The sequence below is a fragment of the Balaenoptera physalus genome (genome assembly GCF_965194825.1).
Source record: "Balaenoptera physalus genome assembly, chromosome: 6".
Taxonomy (NCBI): domain Eukaryota; kingdom Metazoa; phylum Chordata; class Mammalia; order Artiodactyla; family Balaenopteridae; genus Balaenoptera; species Balaenoptera physalus.
In genome coordinates, this window is record NC_138885.1 from 4,491,272 (window position 1) to 4,517,584 (window position 26,313).

At 42.7% G+C, this 26,313-nt stretch overlaps 1 protein-coding gene and 1 long non-coding RNA gene across 2 annotated transcripts in view; one reads left to right on the forward strand and one right to left on the reverse strand.

The window, feature by feature from the left end:
- Positions 1 to 26,313, reverse strand: part of LOC309662709 — a 435,223-nt gene that overhangs the window by 370,274 nt on the left and 38,636 nt on the right. The gene's annotated exons all lie outside the window — the stretch shown is intronic.
- On the forward strand, positions 417 to 8,143 carry CFC1 (cryptic, EGF-CFC family member 1; the record flags this gene model as incomplete). Its single annotated transcript, XM_082466125.1, has 6 exons — positions 417 to 438; positions 5,039 to 5,212; positions 5,831 to 6,089; positions 6,293 to 6,402; positions 6,769 to 6,863; positions 8,049 to 8,143. 6 exons carry the CDS (start codon positions 417 to 419, stop codon positions 8,055 to 8,057), a joined length of 669 nt encoding a protein of 222 aa, XP_082322251.1. The 3' UTR covers positions 8,058 to 8,143.

Below are 26,313 nucleotides of genomic sequence, written 5' to 3' on the forward strand. Positions count from 1 at the left end.
TCCCCATCATCTGACCTGCATCAGGTGTCTCCACCCACACCCTCTCTTCCTGCCCTTCCACCCTTGTCCCCGCTGTCATTCCCCTGAGGCCTCCTTCCCTCCAGCAGTCAGTGCCCTCCGCCTTCCTGTAACCACCTCAGTACATGATTTCTGCTCTCTAAATCCCTCCCTTACTGCAGGAGGGGGCAGTGTCTCTCCATCCACTCTCCTCCACTGTGTCCCATAGAAGCCCTCAGCCGGGTTCAGGTGGGCACACGGGAAGGATTTGGAGCAGTAGCTCGGCTCTGACTGCTGGTCACTGCTGTGAGGCACTGTGCAAGTCCACAACTCTTGAAACCTTATTTTTCGCACCTACAAAATGTAGAAATTAGTATCGATGTCATAGTGCTGCAGGAAAGAAAGTGGGGCGCGAGAGGATGGTCACATGCCAGGTCTCAGGCAAGTCCCTGGGACGGCCACTGAGTGTGGGTTCTTGGCTTCACGCAGGAAAGAATTCAAAAGCGAGCCATCGTAAAGTGAAAGAAGGTTTATTCAGGAAGAAACACACTCCACAGACAGAGCGTGGGCCATCTCAGAAGGCGAGAGGCGCCAGGGTACGGGGTTGTCAGCTTTTATAGGGCCGCGTAATTTCATAGGCTAATAAGTGGGAGGATTATTCCAACTATTTGGGAGAAGGGGCAGGGATTTCCAGGAATTGGGCCACCGTCCACTTTTTGGTCTTTTATGATCTGCCTGGGAACTTTCATGGCACCTGTGGATGTGTCGTTTAGGATGCTAATGTATTACAATGAGTGTATACTGAGACTCAAGGTCTAGTGGAAGTCAGTCATCCAACATCTTGGACCTAGTTGGTTCTAACCAGTTTATGTCATGTCCTCAACGGCTGTCCTTCTTTTAAAGGCTGTGCCCTGCCCCCTTCCTATCTCATTAAGGATGTGATGACAATAAAACAAAGCAATCTGTGTAACTAGTGAGTATAGTATACCTAGTCTACATTAAACACTCAATAATTCTAAAGCAACTTGAATCAAGCACAGATTTTAGATCAGATGAACCCAGGTTCAAGGCCCTGCACAGCTGCTTGTTAGTCATCTGTCCCCAAGGTGGTTTCTTAGCTTCTTAAATCTCCATTTCCTCACTGAAAAGCGGGTATGATAGGGCACTGACTGTCGTGTGGTGCCGTGCACCAGGCACTGTGCTGAGCGTTCCCATCCTAGGGAGCACACAGCCAAGGAGGACGTGGACACGTCACAGGCTTGGCTGCACGCTAGAAACACCTGGGCAGGTTTAAAAATCCTGACGCTAGCTCTGCCCTGCCCTGTGAATTCTGAGCAGCCGGCCTGAGGTGTGGCCCAAGCACGTTTTAAGAGCTTCCCGGACACCCCAAGAAGTACACATCAATGACCTGCTCCCAGAGAATTCTTCACACTTAATTTGTTGTTGAACATTTTCCTCAGTGACTGTTTGATGTACTGAAGACATAGAGGTGGGGTGGTCTCCAGTCTTGAGACAGGGTATCCCAATTCCCACACACTTTATGTCAGCTCAAAAGGAGTCTGATGGGTGGGCCGGCTCCAGTCTTATCTGTTTACAACTGATAACAAGAAAGAGGGCCTTCCCCGGACAAGGCGGGGGATGGGGGAGGGGGTGGGATGGGGGAGGGGGGGTTGGTCTGCCTGCCCACCACAGGGCCTCCAGCTGCTCCCCGGCAACCCCTTCCAGCAGGGTCTTATTAACTAAGCAAACCTGGGCTGCTCCTAGTGAAATGCAAAACTCTTTGTAAGACCTTTAAGTAAATGAGAGCAAGTGTCAGAGTGTTTTATCACCCCTAAGCCTTCAGCCCATTCCCTCCTCAGAGCCGACTTCAGATCTTAAGCAAACAGCCAGAGATGGGACATTCATCCTATTTCTAGCCTCAATCCAGAGCTGACTTCAGATCTTAAGCAAACAGCCGGAGATGGGACATTCATTCTATTTCTAGCCTCAATCCTGTCTTGCTGGCAAGACATTTCCCTTCCTTTTTCTACAGTTTCCATTTATAAGATGCATATTTTCAAAACCTTATTTGATGTAGGAAATATCATGATGTCTGAGATTTGCCTTAAAAAACACCAAGAAAAGAAAAGTGTGGAGGAAAATAAATGTGTTAAGATTGGCAAAGGTTGATTGTTGAACCCAATTTTATTGAATCATCATCCTAGCTTTTGTGTATATTTGAAAATACAAAATTTAATAAAAGAAACTGTAGATTTTACAAACTACTTATAAAACTTTAAATATTGTCAGAAAGGTTTGGATTCAATATCAACTTATAAACTGAACAATTTTAAAACTTTTTATTCAAAGAAATATAATCCTTTAGCTTATCCACGGTTTTTAGTGTACAACACACGTCGCTCATAAAGAACTTTCTATTGATTTAAAGTCATATATATACTTATTTTCATATGTAACTAAATTATGGTTTTAGATTTAATAACCATTAAGTCTAAAAGTATATTTGTCATGACTCCCATTACAGATGTTTCATGAAGGTATGAGGCAACCTCCTCATGTCTCCTGAGTCTTGCCCACTCAGATCTGCAGGTCCTGGTCTTGGCAGCTCACAGACCCAGCTTTTGGGAGGCTTCATGGCGGCCAGGCTCACCAATTCCCTACTAGTTTATTTAACGGTATCTTTAATTAACCTCCCATTTAAAGGTTTAAAACATTAAATCAGTATCAAAGATTATTTCATCTTTGGAGGAAGCATGCTATTTTTAGAAAGCAGTTTTTTATGCTAAAATCAAAGAACAATTTGTTCCAGAGTTGCAGGGTGTCCTCTGCAGTGTGATAAAAGGGCCCAGTCCTTATTTTGGCATTTAGAAAAACTGAAAATTAGCAAGACCCAGAAGAGGCCCCCAAACCACTCCCCTCTTGGATACAGAGCAGGCCCCTGGTCAGACACTAGCAGGTGGCGGTTTCCCCTGTGCTCAGCGGTCTTCAGACACCCAGCACCCTGCAGCCTTCTTATAATATCTATGCATTTCATGTTTTTCAAAGATCTAAATGCCAAAAGCTTTGGACTTAAACGCTAAGCCTCACCCAAACAGGAGGGGTAATAATAGTGCCTCCCCCGAGGGGTGCTGTATTAAGTGGGCAATGAATATGATATATTCACCACTATGCTAGGCACAGAGAAAAGGCCCAGTTTGTGAAAATATTGATGCATCCTCAGAAAGGAGGTATGAAATGACTCCCTTTATATTCATGCTCCCCACTCAAGGCTTTTGGGACTCAAGCCTGCTGGTTCTGAGGCAGGAGATAGATGGGCCCCAGGCTGAACAGCTGAAGTTTCTTCCCTGTGGACAGAAACTCCATAACAGCAGGAGCGAGAGAGGAGGCTGGGCCCTGCCCAGATAAGAGATAAAAGACCACATATTCCTCATTCTCGGTCAAGGAGACCTTCCCGACTACACGTGTGCAGAAAGGCTCCTTGGGTCAAAAAGGGAGGGGGTGCCACCCCATAGTAGGTGATGCCAACATACCCACAGGCCTCTTCGCTAGAATCCACCTTGGCTAAGAGATGCGCACGCACACAGGGGAGGACCCTGAGATGTACCAAATACGGACTCAGAACGAGGCAAAGCAAGATGATTGGCCAAAGGAAACCCGGCAGAAATGTCCCATAAAAGCGATTCAAACTACCACGAGGGCGTGACTCTCCTCTGAGCCCGCCCGTATGTCTATCCACACTTACCCTTTTTCCTCCTAATAAACACTTTACTTGTTTCACTACTTTCCATTTCTATGTGGAAATTCATTTCTACACAGCTGGCAGGCCAGGCCCTTGTCACTGGTCACTGGTGGTGGTCTAGTGGCTAGGATTCAGCGCTCTCACTGCCGAGGCCTGACTTCAATCTCTGGCTGGAACCGAAACCCTGCTTTAAGCTGCTGCAGGCAGAGGCCACCCGAGATCAATTCTGTCCCACACAACAGGTCCCTTCTCTAGTTGGGCCCCTCACCATCTCCCAGTACAAGGAGTGTGCAATATAAAATCTCTATTTTCCTATGAAAACTTTTTTGTTCATGTTGAGGTTTTAATTTTTTGTTTTTTTCAGGGAGGGAAAGGCTTGTTGCTTTGGTCACCGACGTTTTACATTAGGGGTTGACCACTCCTGCTGCTATCAGTACAGTAAACACTGTTGGGGAGAGAATCCGGCTGTGTCTCCACCCCACCCTGCCCCCACCCCAGCGGGGTCTCATTGAGGGGATGATCCCTGAGGCTCAGTTTTGGGCCCTGCCTGTCACAGCCTGCCTTTGCCTAAGCGAGTTGCACAGTAGAACTCAGAGACCTCATTGCTGTGTCTCACTGCTGTTTCTCGTGGCCTGGGTAGAGAGTAGGAAATACCTGTGTCTTCTGTACTTATCCATCTTGGCTCCTGATGCAGTTCTTCCAGGACCTGCAGTAAAGACACCTTCAAATACAAAAACTGTTCAGACTCAACTTCCTTGGAGATCCTCAATGTGTCCATGAGAGAAGGAGACTTTTATACCAGACGTGTCAGTAGGAAAATGACCCGGAGCCACTCTGTTAGGTAAGAAGGGAGATCATGTAGATCTTAGAGCCAAGAGGGGTGTTGAAGAGCCTGAATAAATTGCAATGCATGCACGATGTTGCCTCTCTTAAAGGGACACATACACTCTTGGTCCCAACGTCTTCTAAGGGATGACAATATTAATCAAAATCTACAAGTTACAAAATGACTGCATAATATTTATTGTACATTAAAAATATACTTACACATTATATACTTATATATTTGTATAGGAATGCATTACATCTTATACATATGTAAATTTCTGCTCATACTTTTTTATATTTTAAACTTCGATAACTTTCTTTAAATATTCTAGGCTTCTGTTTATGATCAGCTTGGCATTACAGATCATCCACGTGGGAAACAGTAAGAACCATTTTGTTTATAGTCTCTTAGTTTTTGTTGCATATTTGTTTCTCAATCATTATCAGTCTCATATTTTCAATTAACTTTTTAAGGCTATCAAAGAGAGAAATATAAAGGTAGTAGAGAAGGAATCAACAGTGCTGCAGCTCAGAAGCTCCAGCAGAAGACACTCGACTGGACCTTGAATAATTTTAGGGAGGAGAACGACAGCGCGGAGGGCTGGAGGCCGCAGGGTTCATTGCCCTACTCGCGGACTTTCCGAGAGCGTAAGTCGCGATGCTGCCCACAAAGGTCATCTCGGTCAGTGAACTCTGAGTTTAGGATTTAAAAAAAAAAAACCTAGGATAATTTAAGGATAAAACATTTTACCATCTTCAAATAATGATACCTTATAAAGTAAAAAATATTTCCTAGTGAGGTGCTCTGTTACTCTGAAAAATGTTTTACTATTTTATTGGTAAAACGTTGCGTTCGCTTTAAAACGGGTATTTTTCTGCAGGTCCAGAGCACCGTGATTTAAACGTATTTAAAGCAACTATCCCAACCCAGGATAATAGCGGACCTTTGCTAGTCTTACTGCAGACTCTCAGGCTCCAGACCCCTGGTCCCCAGGGGGTCCGCAGTGGAGGTGGGGGGTGGATGGGCAGTGGTGGAATTAAAAAAAAAATTTTTTTTGGCGTCTTCACACCCGTGGGTGGTCCCCGCCCGCCCGAGAGGCCTGTCTTTAATCACCATCTTGGGAAGTCACAGCCTAACTTTAACATGTGAAAGGAAGAAAGAAAGAACACCCTCCTTGCAGGGGGCAGGGTTTCCCGTCTGTCTTAGGGCTCCGGCTCCTTCCTGACCCGCCGGCACCCCAGGTAGTTCGTGTTTTAATCCTTAAGTTAACAAGCAGGGTTTACCTGAGCAAACACTCTTAGCAGGGAGCCAATTTTATTGCCTCCCGGCGGCGATCTTGCTCGGCCCTCCTCGGGCTTCTCAGATGCAGAGGGCCGCGCACGGCGCTGACGCCCAGGCCTCCCCCACAGGTGCGCCCCCGCGGCCGCGCTGCTGCCGGAACGGCGGCACCTGCGTGCTGGGCAGCTTCTGCGTGTGCCCCGCTCACTTCACCGGCCGCTACTGCGAGCACGACCAGAGGCACAGGTAGGCGGAGGGTTGAGCAGGCTGCGGGCGGCGCGGGGCGGAGGGGGCGCTGCGGTCGGCGCGGGGCGGAGGAGGCGAAGCGGCCGGCGGGGCCGCGCGGAGCGGCGTGGGGCGGAGGGGGCGCAGCGGGCGGCGGGGCCGCGCGGGGCGGGGCCGGGGGCGCGCGCGCCGGCCGCCCTGACGCCGGGCCTGCGCCTCCGCAGCGAATGCGGCGCGCTGGGGCACGGAGCCTGGACCTTCCGCGGCTGCCGCCTTTGCAGGTGTGTCTTTGCGGCCCTGCACTGCCTCCCGCTCCAGACGCCCGGCCGCTGTGGTAAGAAGACCCGCGTACTGTGCGTACAACCCACACACGCGTGCAGCTGCTCCTTCCTACCCAGCGATCCATAGCGAGCTCCCTGTGCCAGACGATCCAGGCATGGGCAACCTGGGTCGATTCATGACTCAGGAAAGTCGTCGTGAATCACGCAGTGTATTATCATTACTGTCATTTAAAAATTTATTCCTAAGCGTCCCATATCCCGATTGCCGAGTGTATACGTGATGTCCAAACAGTGTCCTTAAGTGTCCTTTACAGAGAGCAGAATTCGGGGAGCGCGCAAGCTGGTAAGCAGAGCAGCGCCTGGCAGACAGGTATTTCTCTACACTAAGCCAACACCACCTTCTCACCTGTGAAATGCAGAGGGCGCGCTGGAGCAGGACGGGAGCAGGCCTGCATGGCCAGGTGCTGCCCTTCAAGGCCAACCCGTCAGTGCTCCCAGGGAAGCAAGGCGCCTGGTAACCACAGGTCAGACCCGCCACATAAATAAAAGCCAGTGGGGTGTGGAGAACACGCAGGGTGAACACGCATTTATGAAGATTCTGAGCAGTTCCCAACTCAATGCAAATGTTTTGCTTGTAAAACTAAGTAAGGAACGTGAACTTCCTAGGTCAGAAAACAAACAAAATGCTCTGCTGCTAAGCCGTTGTCTTGGGCAGGGACCAGGGATACAAGTAAAGAAGGCACAGCATTTCCATCGCCCTCTCCCCTTTTCAGTAAGCTCTGGCTGGGACAGCAGTGAGGGGCTCAGTTAATGCAGGCACAGCCCTTCAGCCCTCTGTGTAGCCCTGGGTGTGCTCCATGTGAAGCCCTTAGGCCCACTCCCCTGTTCCTCCCTGCACTGCAGTCAACCCTGGGCAGATCCCACTATCTAAGGGCACGCGTAATGGTAGCACAAACCTTCATCCCCGCTTCACACCCCCTTGTCCACTGTCAGGACTGCAGTAGAGGGGCAGCACTCTTGGCGGTGGGGTTCCCTGGGTGGGGCCCCTAGTGGAGGAACAGGCTTAATGAACGCTCAGCCTCCCTCCTCTGCAACCTGGATTAGCAGTCTAGTGACACTGTTAGTGAAGGTGCAGCCCTTCAAGCCCACGTCTGCTCCCCCTCCTCAGCCAGCTCTGCACGGTGCACGCAATGTCTGTGGGGGGAGTGTGATTATAGTACAATATCCTTTCCCTCCCTCCCTCCTACTGGGCTCTCTGTTTGCTGGGCCTGTGCCCCTGATTCACTAGCTGCTCTTTCAGCGCCCCAGAGAACGGAGGACAAAATTATGGAATAAGCATCAGAATTGCAGATGGTGCCTATGTAGTCCTACAGGTGAAGTCATTTCCCACTTGTCATTGGTGCTCCCAGCAGTGATGTGGGGAAAGGGCTAGCTGTGATCATTTCCAGTCTTCTAAGCAAGGCCAGCTTGGGTTCAGAAGCAACAGAGCAGGAGCTGGGTTCTAGGATGTCTGCTCACATCCTGGGAAACACCCAAGACTGGGACCGCTGTCTGCCAAGGACAGTGACAGCGACTCTGAAAATGTGGCTTCTACTCATCAAAGTTGAACAAAATAGTGCAGTCATCTTTCAGGGTAACTTGTCAGGCGCAGAAAGGGCAGTTACCTTTTGTACTCTTTGACCCATTGATTCTGCTTCAGGGCAGGTGACAGTGGTGGTGGCTGTGCTGACAGCGGTTATGATGACATGAGGATGACGATGATAATGAGAGCAGCTGCGCTGATAGATGTTATGATGATGTGAGAATGGCAGTCATCATGATGGTAACTGTCTTTATTAGCTCTCAGTATATTTCAGGGACTTTATACACTTAATCCCATTCAAGTCTCATAACAAGCCTATGAAATAGGTGTTATCCCTTTTATATTTGAGGAAACTGAAGCTTACCGTGGTTAACGCCTATAGTTAGTCTTTGTTTTTTTTTTTCCTTAAGAGATCATCACAGAGGTTAGTTGTTAATTTAGAAACAATATATGGTATTTTACAATAACATTTAAATTATTTTAAAATATAAATTAACATACCATGGCATATTGATATAAACATTGACATAATGATAATTAATATGTAATTAATATTAATCTGTGAATAAAATTGCTACCGTTCACAGAGTACATAAGCACATCCCTAAACTACATCAAACACTTTTTTAAAAAAATTGAGATATAATTGCCATATAACGTTATATTAGTTTCAGGTATACAACACAGTGATTTGATATTTGTATACATTGAGAACTGATAATCACAGCAAATCTAGTTAACCTCCATCACCACACATAGTAATAATTTTTTTTCTTGTGATGAGAACTTTTAAGGTCTACTCTCTTAGTAACTTTCAAATATGCAATACAGTGTTATTAACTATAGTCACCATGTCGTACGTTACATCCCCATGACTTATTTATTTTATAACTGAAGGTTTGTACCTTTTGACCCCCTTCACCCATTCGCTCCCCCCCACACCTTTGGCAATCACCAATCTGAGTTTGGTTTCTTTCTTTTCTTTTCTTTCTTTCTTTCTTTTTTTTTTTTTTAGATTCTACAAAAAAGTGAAATCAGAGTATTTGTCTTTTTTGTCTGACTTATTTTGCTTAGCATAATGCCTTCAAGGTCCATCTATGTTGTTGCAAATGGTAAGATTTCCTTTTTTTAATGGCTGAATAATATTCTGTTTTATATACATGTATGTAAATAGCTCACATTTTCTTTATCTATTCATTCATCAATGGACACTACGGTGCTTCCATGTCTTTTGTTCCATAGCTATTGTAAATAATGTGCAATGAACACAGAGATGCAGATATCTTCTAAAGTTAGTGTTTTCATTTCCTTTGCACAGATACCCAGAAATGGAATTGCTGGATCATATGGTAGTTCTATTTTTAATTTTTTGAGGAACTTCCGTACTGTTTTCCATAGTGGCTGCACAAATTTACATTCCCACCAAAAGTGCACAAGAGTTCGGGGTCTGTTTCTTAACGACTTTACCATTCCAGACTCTTCCTATAATTATCAGTATAAATTAGGGACGATATTGTTTTGGAGTGTTTTTTTTTTTTTTTACACTAAAATTTTATTATGGATATAACCAGAACTTTTATTGGCAAAATCACATTTTTTATTGAATTTTTCTCTGAGCCACTGAGTAGATTTGCCCTAAATATATCTTTTTTTTTAAATTGAATGAAAGATTCTTTAAATTCTGTAGTGCTTTACAATTTTCAGAAGTTTCACACACATGATTTCATATAATCCCATAATAACCCTTTTATTTTCCCTACGCCTATATTGCCCCTCCCCCCTTTCTTCTCCTCTCTGGTAATCACTAGTTTGTTCTCTATATCTGTGAGTCTGCTTCTTTTTTGTTTTATTCAGTAGTTTGTTGTGTTTTTTAGATTCTGCATATAAATGATACCATACAGTATTTGTCTTTCTCTATCTGACATTTCACTAGGCATAATACCCTCCAAGTCCATGCATGTTGCTGAAGTGGCCAAATTTCATTCTTTTTATGGCTGAGTAGTATTCCTGTGTGTGTGTGTGTGTGTGTGTGTGTGTGTGTGTGTGTGTATCACATCTGCTTTATCCATTCATCTGTTGGTGGACACTTAGGTTGCTTCCATGCTTTGGCAATTGTAAATAATGCTGCTATGAACATTGGAGTGCATGTATCTTTTTGAATTAGTGTTTTTGTTTTTTTTCGGATGTACACCCAGGAGTGGAATTGCTGGGTCATATGGTAATTCTAGTTTTAGTTTTTTGAAAAATCTCCATACTGTTTTCAACATTGGCTACACCAATTTATATTCCCACCAACAGTGTACAAAGGTTCCCTTTTCTCCACATTCTCAACATTTGTTCTTTGTGTTCTTTTTGATGATACCCATTCTGATAGTTGTGAGATGATATATCATTGTGGTTTGGATTTGAGTTTCCCTGATGATTAGCGATGATGACCAATTTTTCTTGTGCCTGTTGGCCATCTGCATTTCCCCTTTGGGAAAATGTCTACTCAGTTCTTCTGCCCATTTTTTTAAAGCTGGTTTTTTGTTTTGTTTTGTTTTTTATGTTGAGTTGTATGAGCTGTTTATATATGTTGGATATTAACCCCTTATAGCTCATATCATTTGCAAATATTTTCTCCCATTCAGTAGTTGCTTTTTGTCAGTGGTTTTCTTTCCTGTGCAAAAGCTTTTAAGTTTAATTAGGTCCCATTTGTTTATTTTTGCTTTTACTTCCTTTGTTTTAGGAGACAAATCCAAAAGAATACTGCTGTGATTTATGTCAAAGAGTGTTCTGCCTGTGTTTTCCTCTAGGAGTTTAATTGTATCCATGCTTACGATGTAGGTCTTTAATCCATTTTGAGTTTATTTTTGTGTTTGGTGTTAGGGAGTGTTCTAATTTCATTCTTTTACATGTAGCTGTCCAATTTTCCTAGCACCACTTATGGAAGAGACTGTCTTTTCTCCAATGTATAATCTTGTCTCCTTTGTCATAGATTAATTGACCATAAATGTGTTGGTTTATTTCTGGGCTTTTTAAGAATATTTTTGATAGTGTTATTTAGAATATTGAAAATTTGACCATGTTGTAAATCCAACAGCAGAATAATAGGTAAGTAAATGTTTTAACTCCTTTAATGGAAGATTATGATGACTTTGAAGAGTATATGGAAGATAGAATGGAAAACTGTATTTACAATATATTTCTAATGTGAAAGGATACATATGGATGGGGGATCACACATAGATAACAACATGCTACAAAATTGTGGTCCTCTGGCTCCTCCAGGGACCCAAAGGCCAAAGGATTTCCAAGGGCTCTCCCTGCTCTGATACTCTATGGGTCCAAGTTTGACAGGCTTTCTTAGTCCCATTATAATATCTTTTCAAGGGCAGGATAACCTGCCCTGTGAGGGTGCAGGGCAGGATAAAATTTATGCAACATATTCTTGTTTGTTGGTGTGAGCTATTTTGTAATTTTTTTCTGTTCCATGACCTAAAATAATGCTTTCTGCATAATAATTCTAAATAAATATTGAATGGATGACCTTTGACCTTTTAGTTCCAAATATAGTGCCAAAGAAGAAACACCATATAAGCTATGACCTACTATTATATTACATTAAAACAATCAATTTTCAGTGCTCTGAATACAATATGCTTAAGACAGGTAACTATCCTTCTACCATTTTCTTCATTTACATTTGTTAATTTTGCATTTAAAGAGGCAATGTGACATATAAAAAAAGCATGGGAAATCCCCCAAATACTTGTTCAAACCCTCCAAAACACTTGTTGTAATGTTCATGATCTTTATGAAAGGTTAAATAACTGTGCTTCAGTCTCCACAGCAGCAATATTTACCCCATTGGTTTGTTAAGATGAAAAGGCCCTATACCTCTTTCATATTATACATAAAGTAAAATATTGTTACTTTATTATCATCACCATCAACTGTATTCACATCAATACAATGAGGTTAGAAAAAAATGACTTAATAATCTAGCACTTATATGCAAATTTACTGAAATGTGGTTTTTAGGTTGTGAACAATACCCACTATACCATTAATTGATGAGCACTGTTAATTAGAGTTAAAAAAAAAATCAAGAAGAATGACAACCTTGGAGCTAGCAGTCCTTGAATCAGCCCAAGATCTCATTTTACCAAGAGGGTGATTCTTCCTACACATAGCCCAAAGAATTAAGTATTTCTTTAGTATCAAGAACCATTATGTTCTAAAATTTAGAGTCTAAATAATGACACAGTGAAGTAGCAAATTCGAATGTCTTCAGAGATAAACAGGTCATGTAAATGTCAGATTGGGGTCAGGTCAAGCCTCACCTTCAAACCCAATTTAAAAAAAATACAGTTCTGGCACAAAGCAGTCAGCCAACCAACCAACAAGCAAACGAACAGAGCCAGCCTGTGGGCCTGTTGGAAGGATGGCCCTCCTAGGTCCTGGCCCCAGCTGGCTCTCAGCAGTGGGTGTGCTGCCCAGGAGAGAGCAGACCCTTTGTCAGATCCCTCTGGGACATTCTCCCGTGACAGATGCCGTTTCAGTGGGGGAGCTTCTCTGGGTGTCATCACAGAGAGGAAACCATCTGGCTTTCCAGGGGCATTCAGGGGTATCTTCAAATTGGAAAGTTTGGGGAATGCTGGCTCTGGACCTCATATTGAAACAAGATATTATCGTCATCCAGGTGGTCTCCATTTAAATCCCCACTCAGTGGTGGTGACACGGTGACACATGCTGAGCATTCACAAATTTGATTTCACTTATATTTCCTTTACATACATGCCTAAGACTAACATAATGATAAAAATCTCTGCTATGTCTGCATAAGTCTAAAAAGAGACCTTTTGAAAAGTGTATAATTAAAATCCCAGGTTATAGTAAATCATCCATCGGTAGCAGAGTTTCCTTTTTGGTGTGACATAAAATAATGACAGACCATAGAAGCATTGATTTCATAGATTCTAATAAACAGTAAATATTAATAAAGCTTGTTTTAATTTTTTCCTATCAGTATATAGTGGAAGTTCTAGTATTTTCTCGCTAAGCTCAGTGGGTGACATTGGGCCCCCTGGGAGGGACTCTGCATGGTGCTCACAGCCCCAGTTTGGGGACCCCTGCTTGAGGGACGGTCTCCGTCTAACCAAATTCACAAAGCTGACTATAACAATGGCCTTTGAGTTCATATACAAGAAAAGACTGCCAACAGGGCCTGAATCCTTCTCTCTGTGGTCAGCCTGTTCCCTTCCACCAGGGGAAAATCAGTGAAGCTCAGTATAGGCTGACCCCTTCTTTACCTGTAGCTGCTTCTCACGCTGGGACCACCTGTTGTATCATCAGCTTTTCTGGAACCTCCTCTGAGCCCACATGCTAAGGTTCCTGTTTTGTAGGGTTCTAGTACCCTGGAACAACCCTCTCCCATGCGGGGTGGTGTGGGGAATGGTGCCCAGGTCTGGAGTGGGCCTGACCTCGGTCTTGTGCTGAGCGTGGCCTCCTGGACATGCCCACCGTAGTCACCTACGGACAGATGCAGGGCAGGTCCCTGCTGCGGTGGCTCGTCTTCGTCATTACTCATTAGTTTCTGACGGTTCATGCTCACCACAGGTTTTCACGTTCAGAAGGCACTTTCTGGAGGAATCCTAGAGGACAGCGCTTGGCGGGTTTGTCGGGGGAAGAGAAGGCTGGCCTCTGCCAATCAACCCTGGGGAAAAGGTCCCTTTAAGTTGGCCCTTTCCTCATTTGCATGCTTCCCTGCCCAGCTGACCCCACATCCAGCCCAGACTTGATTGTGAGAATGCTTAGTGGAGTTGGTGCCCCTGCCTGCGGCCATGCCTGTGGGGCTTGTCAGCTTCACAGGGTAGCCACTCAGCACCGGCGACTTTGGCCGAGACCCTTGCCCGGTCTCACTACCCCAGAGATTCCCACTCAGCACCTTTGGGCTGGGGTCCTAGCTATATAGAAAGCCAGACGCACGGAGCCTTGGGGCTCAGAGTGAGACCTGCAGTGGAGGAGCCACATTGCTTCAGCAGGGTGGTGAGCGCTCCGGGTGGGGCATCGTCCCCAGTGCTCTGCAGCTGCGCCTTGTTGTAACTTCCTCTGTGGGGATATCCGCCGTTCCTGTAGGGATGGGTGCTTTCCTCTTCTCAGTAAGTGGTCCCTAGTCAGAGAAATAGGGTCAGGACTAATTGGGGAAAAGTTGGACCCTCTTTGCGACAGATGGGTGCAAGCTATTTTATGTTATTTTATTTTAAATCAGATCCACTTACCTGGATTGCTAAATGACGGGTGTGGAACTCTGAACGATCACCTTGGCCAGCTCACGTGCCAGATGAGAAGGGCTCAAGGGCTGTTTCTCTGTGAGCCTTAAAAACAGCAAACTGATTCTCCTTCAGCTCTCCACGTTACACAAAAATCCCTGTTTCCAGCCGCAGCGCGAGGAATGTACAAGCTAAAGGGAAGCACGTCTTCCTGGAGCTGCGCTGCGCTCCCCACACTGGGCTTCCTTCCGCGCTCCGCGCTGCCCTCCTCGTGGCCGGGAAGCCGCGGCTCAGGCTCCGCGGCTGATGCAGAGCCCGCCGGGCAAGGCCTAGAGAGGAGGCCCAGCGAGAAAAGGGCTTTACTGGAGCAGGTGCAGACATCTATCTCTGCTTCACTCTCTTAAAGCAAGCCTGCCGCAGCATGTCTCATACACCCTCGGGATTTTTTTCCAGACCTGAAAGACTTTCTCGCCTCACACTCTAATGGACCAAGAACGCGGCTCACGGGGAATGTTCTCCTCCTCCTGCCCTGCTTCCTCCTGAAATCCGTCCTCAGCGAAGGGGGAGGCCGCTGACAGGACCGCAGTTCCCCCCGGCGGAACCAGAACCGCGCCTGGCCTTCCAGCGTGGCCGAGCGAGGCGGCGCTGCGTGGGGAAGCCGGGCTTGCTTGTCCTCTTGTATTGTCTATGTTGTAGGCCATAGATTGGTTTCATTTCTTATAAAGTGGAGCATTAGATGCATATTTGTGTTGTTTAATAAACATTTGCATGAAAGAGCCTTTCTTGCTTTCCTGGGTACACGATTTAGAAGCGCAGGAGTAGATGCTGGAGGTTGGGGCCCATTCAGCCTGAATCTCTGATGATTTCAGAGTAGACCAAACATGTGGCCCCTCCCAGATAGCAGCTCCCCTTTGAGCACTCCTTGAGCCCCACACAAAGCTGGGGCAACACTTCACATCAGTTATTTGCTCATTCAGTCTCCCCACTAGTTTCTAAGTCCTGGGGGGCAGGGACGGTGCCACCTGTGTGTCCCCAGCACTGCTATGCTGTGAGTCTGCCAAGAAGAAGATGCCTAAAAATGCTCCATAGACAGAGAAAGAAAGGCAAGAAGGGGGAGGGAGCCAGGGCTGGAGGCAAGCGGCGGGGCACCCCATCTCCTTTTCTCCAGCTTCCTCTACTAATGGCTCAGTTGTGACATCCTTTTCGGGACAATTAGCACTTCTTGGGATTATCACTAACATCTCTGTAAAAAGGAGCCCTTAAAATAAAGTGGACCAAGGAGGCTGTCTTCCCGCCAGTCACACAGTACTTGGGAGTCTGGCGTTTCTCAGCTGGATCTGTCAAATATATTAGCTCTCTATTGATTAAACACAGCCCTGTTTGGACAGATACCATAACTCGAAATCAGAGGAGTGAAAACAAGAAGAATATTGTAAATTATTCAGGCAAACTAATCAATAAGAATAAAATATGAGAGAGACAAGGACTCTGGGATAGACAACACAGCCTGAATTAAATTAATTGGTCAAAATATTGATATTTTATAAACCTTATAGAATTTCCTTTAAAATATTCAAAGCTGAATTCAATGGGAAGGCCATCACGGGATTTATTGTGCATGTGATATAAAGCTACATATACTGGAGTGCTGTTGTGGGCAGAAAAGTGTCTTTCAATCAACATTGAAACCGCTCTGCCAGGATAGGGTGGTCCCAGTGCACGACACATACAGGTGAATAGAGAGTTCTCAGTGTAAGCACTGAAATGGGAAGTCTGCTGAACTAAATGGGGTGCTACTTTACAGCTCTACAGAGTGAGCGTGAGCGCACACACACACGCACACACACACACACACACACACACACACACACACACACACACCAATGCTGCAAATGTCTTCTGAAGCCCACCATAAGCTGGGGTTGGTGGCTCTGCCCTTCAAGTTTGAGTGGGAGAGAGAAGTGAAAAAGTGCAAAGGTCAGTGACTACAGAAGTCCCCCAGGACGTGGGGGCCACGGGAGCCAGGCAGGCTGAGAAAGGCCCCCTGCACATAAAGCTGCGCACTTTAGAATGTTCACTTTGAATGCACTCAAATAGGTGATATTTCCATTGAGTTTGTCAGCTTTTTAAACCCACTTTAGTTCATAAGCCTATGTAATAGTTATTTTTTTAATCTATATTGTAAATTAGTTTATTGGCATTTTCAAACTTTTCCGCCATTGGCTATGAAAATATGAATTTGATGTAATATTCAAATAAGAGTTAAAGAAAAAGAAGGTAGAATTCAGTAAAGGGTTGACTGGGACTCTGGTTTAGGAGAAAATAATTATTAAAGTTTTGAAACTTAAATATTTCTAGGTAATAATGACTTCTGATAGCAAAGTTGTCTTTACATGGTTTCAAGTACATTCTGAGCAGTACCATCTGTTGCAGCTTAATTTTATGGAAACAAGTGATGAACTTTGCAAATTTATCCTAAGAACCTGATGAATATGTTTATATTATGTGTACAATGTTTACAAAATGCGCATCTTCTACACTTTTATACCAATATGAAGTGTGCTAAAAAAACACAGGCAGACAAAAGGATACATTGTCTCATTTTCAATAGCTCCACTTAAGGAAATTGAACTAAGAAGGCTGTTCCACACCTGAGAGTCTACAATTGTGGTAAAAAGGAAAACCAAGACATGTTCATTTTTAGTATGACTATCCAGGATATAAACACTCATTTACATTTTAAATAGAAAATTAGGAACAAGGATTATGGATTCTCCTAATAGAATAATTCCTGATTTTAAGCAAAAAAAACCAGATTAACCATTTTCTCTATCCATTTATCCATCCACCTAACTAACTAACCAGTTGAGAAACCATGACCTACCTAGCTCTGAAAAGATCAGAAATTGTGAAAAGTGAGCTGCCAACTTTTTCTGTAGTGCATGGAGAATTTGAAGGCAAAAGGTATTTTCCCTGTAAATGGCACCCCAGTTGTTCAGAGAGATCATTAAAAAGTAGAAACTTCCCTGGAGACAAAAGACGATCCTGGGCTCCTGGTTGGAAACTTCACATAAATGTGTCATGTATCTTATCTGTCTCCTGCTGTTGAGGAGAGTAGATAGAGACAGCCTTCCTGGGCCATTATCTCAGAGCTGTCCCCCCACCCACCAGAGAAGAGCTTTTTCACACCCTGGTTTGGCTCACTCTGACAGAGAGCGAGGGGACCCTCCTTTGGAGAAAGCAATAACAAGCGCTCTCCAATTCTGGATTGTTTATAGAAGCCACTCTTTCTTTTCCAGCTTTTGTTCTCACTCGGTCTACCCTCGCATATCCTAGAAAACTAGGATCTGCCCCCACGTGGCCATGTGTGTTCTCGCTAAGGGACCCACACAGGGACACTGAGAGAAGGAACCGGGAAGGCCACAAGGATTTATACTAGTCACATGATTTCAATTCCCTGACTGTTCAGACCTTCCAACCCATCTCTGTGTTAGGGTTTACTTCAGAGCCGAAGCAAATGCCTTTTGCTGGGGAGGAGCCCTCATGCACCTGTCGGCCACAGCACAATTGCCCCCCATCTAGCCTGGAAGCGACTGACTTTTCTTGGCTGGGAGCATTGAAAAGCAACCTCTGAATGCATTTCCAATTTCTGCTGTCTGCAAAAGCCACTCTGGCACATATAGCTTTATGTCACACAGGCAGTAGGTCCTGTGACAGACCTTTCTATTAAATTCAGCTTTAAATAGCTAAAATTGAGCTCTGTAAGCTTTATAGGCACAGCCTTTTCTCATTTCACCTGGACTGTCTGCTACTGGGAGAGGAAAATGAAGGGCCGTGTTTCTTCCAGTTAGAATTGTTGGGCACTCTGCTGATTTCCTGACCAGCAACTGGCCCCCTGCGGGACCCCAACTAGACACAGTGAAAGTCTGTAGCCACAGAGATGGCTGAGTCTCCAGCAGTTGGACACTGCCAAGCTGAGAGAGGGCGCTGTGCTTCAAATGTCTGCAGCGCCTCCAGTGGGGTTGATACAATGACGTGCAAGTAAACGTTTAATACCCAGCTCTCCAGAAAAAAATTATATATACATTAGTTTACTATAAGTAATGTGGTTTACTATGCATAAGCATATACAGCACAGAATGTGCAAATAATAATAGGATGTATAATGCTCTATGTTGTAAGTTCCATGTAGCAATAAGCTTTTGTTGATTTTTACCAAAATCTACATCTGTACCCAACCTATGGTTGTGATTCAACCATGATTTGACAAACGGTGCTGCATCCTGCCAACAGAAATAATCAATAAACAATCTATAATAGGAATAGAAGAGAGTTTTATTTGAGCCAAACTGAAGACGATAGCCCAGGAGACAGCCTCTCAGATAACTCTGAGGAACTGCTCCAGAGAAACATGGTTTTCAGCACAGTTTTATATCTTTTCAGAACAAAGAACATCAAACAAGTCAGTGATAGAGTCCTTCAAGGTTTCAAAAAAAAAAAAAAAAGAAAGAGAAACAACAGATCAGCATGTACACAGCAAGTCAGCATGGCCTTGGCCCCTGGGAAGGGAGCCTTATCATCAAAGGAGTACCAGCATTGGCATCAAGGGAAGCATTTAATCTTTATTTTATTTATTTATTTTTTTATACTTTATTTTTTCTTCCACTTTTATTGAGATTTAATTGACATACAGCACTGTATAAGTTTAAGGAGTACAGCATAATGATCTGATTTATATACATCATGAAGTGATTATCACAATAAGTTTAATGAACATCAGCTCATATAGATGCAAAATGAAATAAAAATTCTTTTTCTTGTGGAGAACTCTTAGGATTTACTCTCTTAACAACTTTCATATATAACATACAGCAGCATGGATTATATTTATCATGTTGTACATTACATCCCTAGTACTTATTTATCTTATACCTAGAAGTTTGTGCCTTTTGACTGCCTTCATCCAATTGCCCCTTCCTCCAACCTCTGTCTCTGGGAGCCACAAATCTGATCTCTTTTTATATGAGTGAGTTTGTTTGTTTGTTTGTTTTTCTTTTTTCAAATTTATTTTCTTTTTGGCTGCGTTGGGTCTTTGTGGCTGTGCACAGGCTTTCTCTAGTTGCAACGAGCAGGGGCTACGCTTCATTGTGGTGCATGGGCTTCTCATGGCGGTGGCTTCTCTTGTTGCGGAGCATGGGCTCTAGGCGCGTGGGCTTCAGCAGTTGTGGCTCGCAGGCTCTAGAGCACAGGCTCAGCAGTTGTGGCGCATGGGCTTAGTTGCTCTGCGGCATGTGGGATCATCCCCGACCAGGGACTGAACCCGGGTCCCCTGCATTGGCAGGCACATTCTTAACCACTGAGCCATCAGGGAAATCCCTGTTTGTTTTTCAAGTATAATTGATCTACACCATTATGTTAGTTCCTGCTACACAATGTAGTGATCTGATATTTCTAACATTCCAAACTGATCACCATGGTAAGTCTGGTTACAATATGTCACCATACAAAGATATTACATAGTTATTGATTGTATTCCTCACAATGTACATTTCATACCCATGACTCATTTACTTTGCAACTGGAAGTTTGTACTTCTTTTTTTTTTAATAAATTTATTTATTTATTTTTAATTTTGGCTGTGTTAGGTCTTTTTTTTCTTTTTTCACACTTTTATTGGAGTATAATTGCTTTATAATGGTGTGTTAGTTTCTGCTTTATAACAAAGAGAATCAGCTATACGTATACATATATCCCCATATCTCCTCCCTTTTGCATCTCCCTCCCACCCTCCCTATCCCACCCCTCTAGGTGGTCACAAAGCACTGAGCTGATCTCCCTGTGCTATGCAGCTGCTTCCCACTAGCTGTCTATTTTACATTTGGTAGTGTATATAAGTGCATGCCACTCTCTCCCTTCATCCCAGTTTACCCTTCCCCCTCCCAGTGTCCTCAAGTCCATTCACTACGTCTGCATCTTTATTCCTGTCCTGCCCCTAGGTTCTTCATAACCATGTGTTTTTTTGTTGTTGTTGTTTTTTAGATTCCATATATAGGTGTTAGCATACAGTATTTGGTTTTCTCTTTCTGACTTACTTCACTCTGTATGACAGACTCTAGGTCCATCCACCTCACTACAAATAACTCAATTTCGTTTCTTTTTATGGCTGAGTAATATTCCATTGTATATATGTGCCACATCTTCTTTATCCATTCATCTGTTGATGGACACTTAGGTTGCTTCCATGTCCTGGCTATTGTAAATAGAGCTGCAATGAACATTGTGGTACATGACTCTTTCTGAATTATGGTTTTCTCAGAGTATATGCCCAGTAGTGGGATTGCTAGGTCGTATGGTAGTTCTAATTTTAGTTTTTTAAGGAACCTCCATACTGTTCTCCATAGTGGCTATACCAGTTTACATTCCCACCAACAGTGCAAGAGGGTTCCCTTTTCTCCACACCCTCTTCAGCATTTATTGTTTGTAGATTTTTTGATGCTGGCCATTCTGACCGGTGTGAGGTGATACCTCATTGTAGTTTTGATTTGCATTTCTCTAACGATTAGTGATGTTGAGCATTTTTTCATGTGTTTGTTGGCAATCTGTATATCTTCTTTGGAGAAATGGCTATTTAAGTCTTCTACCCATTTTTGGATTGGATTGTTTACTTTTTTGATATTGAGCTGAATGAGCTGCTTGTAAATTTTGGAGATTAATCCTTTGTGAGTTGCTTCATATGCAAATATTTTCTCCGACTCTGAGGGTTGGCTTTTCGTCTTGTTTATGGTTTCTTTTGCTGTGCAAAAGCTTTTAAGTTTCATTAGGTCCCATTTGTTTATTTTTGTTTTTATTTCCATTTCGCAAGGAGGTGGGTCAAAAAGGATCTTGCTGTGATTTATATCATAGAGTGTTCTGCCTATGTTTTCCTCTAAGAGTTTTATAGGGTCTGGCCTTGCATTTAGGTCTTTAATCCATTTTGAATTTATTTTTGTGTATGGTGTTAGGGAATGTTCTAATTTCATTCTTTTACATGTAGCTGTCCAGTTTTCCCAGCACCACTATTGAAGAGGCTGTCTTTTCTCCATTGTATATTCTTGCCTCCTTTATCAAAAATAAGGTGACCATATGTGTGTGGGTTTATCTCTGGGCTTTCTGTCCTGTTCCATTGATCTATATTTCTGTTTTTGTGCCAGTACCATACTCTCTTGATTACTGTAGCTTTGTACTATAGTCTGAAGTCTGGGAGCCTGATTCACTCAGCTCCATTTTGCTTTCCCAAGATTGCTTTGGCTATTTAGGGTCTTTTGTGTTTCCATACAAATTGTGAACTTTTTTGTTCTAGTTCTGTGAAAAATGCCATTGGTAGTTTGATAGGGATTGCATTGAATCTGTAGATTGCTTTGGGTAGTATAGTCATTTTCACAATGTTGATTCTTCCAATCCAAGAACATGGTATATCTCTCCATCTGTTTGTATCGTCTTTAATTTCTTTCATTAATGTCTTACAGTTTTCTGCATACAGGTCTTTTGTCTCTGTAGGTAGGTTTATTCCTAGGTATTTTATTCTTTTTGTTGCAGTGGTAAATGGGAGTGTTTCCTTAATTTCTCTTTCATATTTTTCATCATTAGTGTATAGGAATGAAAGAGATTTCTGTGCATCAATTTTGTATCCTGCTACTTAACCAAATTCATTGGTCAGCTCTAATAGTTTTCTGGTAGCATCTTTAGGATTCTCTATGTATAATATCATGTCATCTGCAAACAATGACAGGTCTACTTCTTCTTTTCCGATTTGTATTCCTTTTATTTCTTTTTCTTCTCTGATTGTTGTGGCTAAAACTTCCAAAACTATGTTGAATAATAGTGGTGAGAGTGGGCAACCTTGTCTTGTTCCTGATCTTAGTGGAAATGGTTTCAGTTTTTCACCATTGAGAACGATGTTGGCTCTGGGTTTGTCATATATCGCTTTTATTATGTTGAGGTAAGTTCCCTCTGCATACTTTCTGGAGGGTTTTTATCTAAATGGGAGTTGAATTTTGTTGAAAGCTTTTTCTGCATCTATTGAGATGATCATACGGTTTTTCTCCTTCATTTTGTTAATATGGTGTATCACATTGATTGATTTGCATATATTGAAGAATCCTTGCATTCCTGGGATAAACCCCAGTTGATCATGGTGTATGATCCTTTTAATGTGCTGTTGGATTCTGTTTGCTAGTATTTTGTTGAGGATTTTTGCATCTATGTTCATCAGTGATATTGGCCTGTAGTTTTCTTTCTTTGTGACATCTTTGTCTGGTTTTGGTATCAAGGTGATGGTGGCCTCGTAGAATGAGTTTGGGAGTGTTCCTCCCTCTGCTATATTTTGGAACAGTTTGAGAAGGATAGGTGTTAGCTCTTTTATAAATGTTTCATAGAATTCGCCTGTGAAGCAGTCTGGTCCTGGGCTTTTTTTTGTTGGAAGATTTTTAATCACAGTCTCACTTTCAGTGCTTGTGATTGGCCTATTTTCTATTTCTTCCTGGTTCAGTCTCGGAAGGTTGTGCTTTTCTTAGAATTTGTCCATTTCTTCCAGGTTGTCCATTTTATTGCCATAGAGCTGCTTGTAGTAATTTCTCATGATCGTTTGTATTTCTGCAGTGTCAGTTGTTACTTCTCCTTTTTCATTTCTAATTCTGTTGATATGAGTCTTCTCCCTTTTTTTCCTGATGAGTCTAGCTAATGGTTTATCAATTTTGTTTATCTTCTCAAGAACCAGCTTTTAGTTTCACTGATTTTTGCTATTGTTTCCTTCATTTCTTTTTCATTTATTTCTGATCTGATCTTTATGATTTCTTTCCTTCTGCTAACTTTGGGGTGTTTTTGTTCTTCTTTCTCTAATTACTTTAGGTGTAAGGTTAGGTTGTTTATTTGAGATGTTTCTTTTTTCTTGAGGTATGATTGTATTGCTATAACCTTCCCTCTTAGAACTGCTTTTGCTGCATCCCATAGGTTTTGGGTCATCATGTTTTCATTGTCATTTGTTTCTAGGTATTATTTGATTTCCTCTTTGATTTCTTCAGTGATCTCTTGGTTATTTAGTAGTGTATTGTTTAGCCTCCATGTATTTGTATTTCTTGCAAGTTTTTCCTGTAATTGATATCTAGTCTCATAGCATTGTGGTCAGAAAAGATACTTGATACGATTTCAATTTTCTTACATTTACCAAGGCTTGATTTGTGACCCAAGATATGATCTATCCTGTAACATGTTCCATGAACACTTGAGAAGAAAGTTTATTCTATTGTTTTTGGATGGAATGTCCTATAAATAGCAATTAAGTCCATCTTTTTTAATGTATCATTTAAAGCTTGTGTTTCCTTATTTATTTTCATTTTGGACGATCTCTCCATTGGTGAAAGTGAGGTGTTAAAGTCCCCTACTATGATTGTGTTACTGTCAGTTTCCCATTTTACGGCTGTTAGCATTTGCCTTATGTATTGAAGTGCTCCTATGTTGGGTTCATAAATAATTACAATTGTTATATCTTCTTCTTGGATTGATCCTTTGATCATTATGTAGTGTCCTTCTTTGTCTCTTGTAATAGTCTTCATTTTAAAGTCTATTTTTTCTGATATGAGAATTGCTCCTCCAGCTTTCTTTTGATTTCCTTTTGCATGGAATATATTTTTCCATCCCCTCACTTTCAGTCTGTATGTGTCCCTAGGTCTGAAGTGGGTCTCTTCTAGACAGCATATATACAGGTCTTGTTTTTGTATCCATTCAGCCAGTCTGTGTCTTTTGGTTAGAGCATTTAATCCATTTACATTAAGGTAATTATCGATAGGTATGTTTCTATTACCATTTTCTTTATTGTTTTGGGTTTGTTATTGTAGTTCTTTTTCTTCTCTTGTGTTTCCTGCCTAGAGAAGTTCCTTTAGCATTTGTTGTAATGCTGGTTTGGTGGTGCCAAATTCTCTTAGGTTTTGCTTGTCTGTAAAGTTTTTAATTTCTCCATCAAATCTGAATGAGATCCTTGCTGGGTAGAGTAATCTTGGTTGTAGGTTTTTCCCTTTCATCGCTTTAAATATGTCCTGCCACTCCCTCCTGGCTTGCAGAGTTTCTGCTGATAGATCAGCTGTTAACCTTATGGGGATTCCCTTACATGTTATTTGTTGTTTTTCCCTTGCTGCTTTTAATATTTTTGTTTGTATTTAATTTGTATAGTTTGATTAATATGTGTCTTGGCATGTTTCTCCTTGGATTTATCCTGTATGGGACTCTGCATTTCCTGGACTTGATTAACTATTTCCTTTCCCATATTAGGGAAGTTTTCAACTACAATCTCTTCAAATATTTTCTCAGTCCTTTTCTTTTTCTCTTCTTCTTCTGGGACCCCTATAATTCGAATGTTGATGCGTTTAATGTTGTCCCAGAGGTCTCTGAGACTGTCCTCATTTCTTTTCATTCTTTTTTCTTTATTCTGCCCTGTGGTAGTTATTTCCACTATTTTATCTTCCAGGTCACTTAACCATTCTTCTGCCTCAGTTATTCTGCTATTGATTCCTTCTAGAGAATTTTTAATTTCAGTTATTGTGTTGTGCATCATTGTTTGTTTGCTCTTTAGTTCTTCCAGGTCCTCGTTAAATGTTTCTTGTATTTTCTCCATTTTATTTCCAAGATTTTGGATTATCTCTACTATCATTACTCTTAATTCTTTTTCAGGTAGACTGCCTATTTCCTCTTCATTTCTTTGGTCTGGTGGGTTTTTACCTTGCTCCTTCATCTGCTGTGTTTTTCTCTGTCTTCTCATTTTGCTTAACCTACTGTGTTTGCGGTCTCCTTTTCGCAGGCTACAGGTTCATAGTTCCCATTGTTTTTGGTGTCTGACCCCAGTGGCTCAGGTTGGTTCAGTGAGTTGTGTAGGCTTCTTGGTGGAGGGGAGTAGTGTCTGTGTTCTGTTGGATGAGGCTGGATCTTGTCTTTCTGGTGGGCAGGACCACTTCCGGTGGTGTGTTTTGGGGTGTCTGTGACCTTATTATGATTTTAGGCAGCCTCTCTCCTAATGGGTGGGTTTGTGTTCCTGTCTTGCTAGTTGTTTGGCCTAGGGTGTAGAGCACTGTAGCCTGCTGGTCGTTGAGTGGTGCTAGGTCTTAGCGTTGAGAATGACATCTCTGGGAGAGCTTTCACCATTTGATATTATGTGGAGCTGGGAGGTCTCTGGTGGACCAATATCCTGAACTCAGCTCTTCCATCTCAGAGGCACAGGCCTGACACCCGGCCGGATCACCATGACCCTGTCAGCCCCACGGTTTGTTACTGTTCTCTGAAATCAGTCCTCCACATTGTTTCCTTAAAGAGTAAAAGCTTGTGGAAAGTATAGTCCAGGCTCTTCAAGGAACACGCAACTGGGGATACCAAGGAGAAAGCAGAACGCAGATGCTGCAGTTTTCCAAGTGCTGTCTGTCCTCCCCACGTGGTAGATTTTTCTAATCTTTATTTTTAACATGGACATTCTTACTTCTGGTCAATGTGCCCTTTCCTTAATAATTAAAGCAGATGTACAATGTATGTTTGATAGGACTCAAACATGTTGTTTTATTTAGCAAAAAATTCAAGTTAACTCATGTATAAGCCAGAATGACTTCCCCATACCTCAATATGTGAAAATTGCTTCCATCAATCCTAATTCACTGACTCTTTCTCCAATAAATGTCATTAAATCTGATATGTGATCTTCTATGAAACTATTTCTACTCCTCATTATGTTAATTAACTGAAATCTCTGAACTTCAGCAGTTCAGTTCTTTGTCGACATGAATGATTTCTTTGTTGCTTTAAAATCAGGCTTGGTAAGACACACAGATGCAGAAATGACTGTCATTAAGGAAGTTCTCTTCCTCACTTGTGCCAGCCATGGTTGTTGTGTGGTAAGCAAGAAACACTGTAAAATAAAAAGAGAAGCAAGGGATCTTCAGGGACTGAGCATCAGGTGGGCACTTGACTTCCCTCCTCAGAGGATGAAAGACTAGGTCTTGCACTGAAGGCTGGGGGAAGGAAAACTCAGCAGTGGGAAAGGAAAAGCACACTCAGGCTCCTGCTGAGCTGACCTGTTAAAACAGGTGCTTGCTGTCTTCTCTGACCAGGAGACC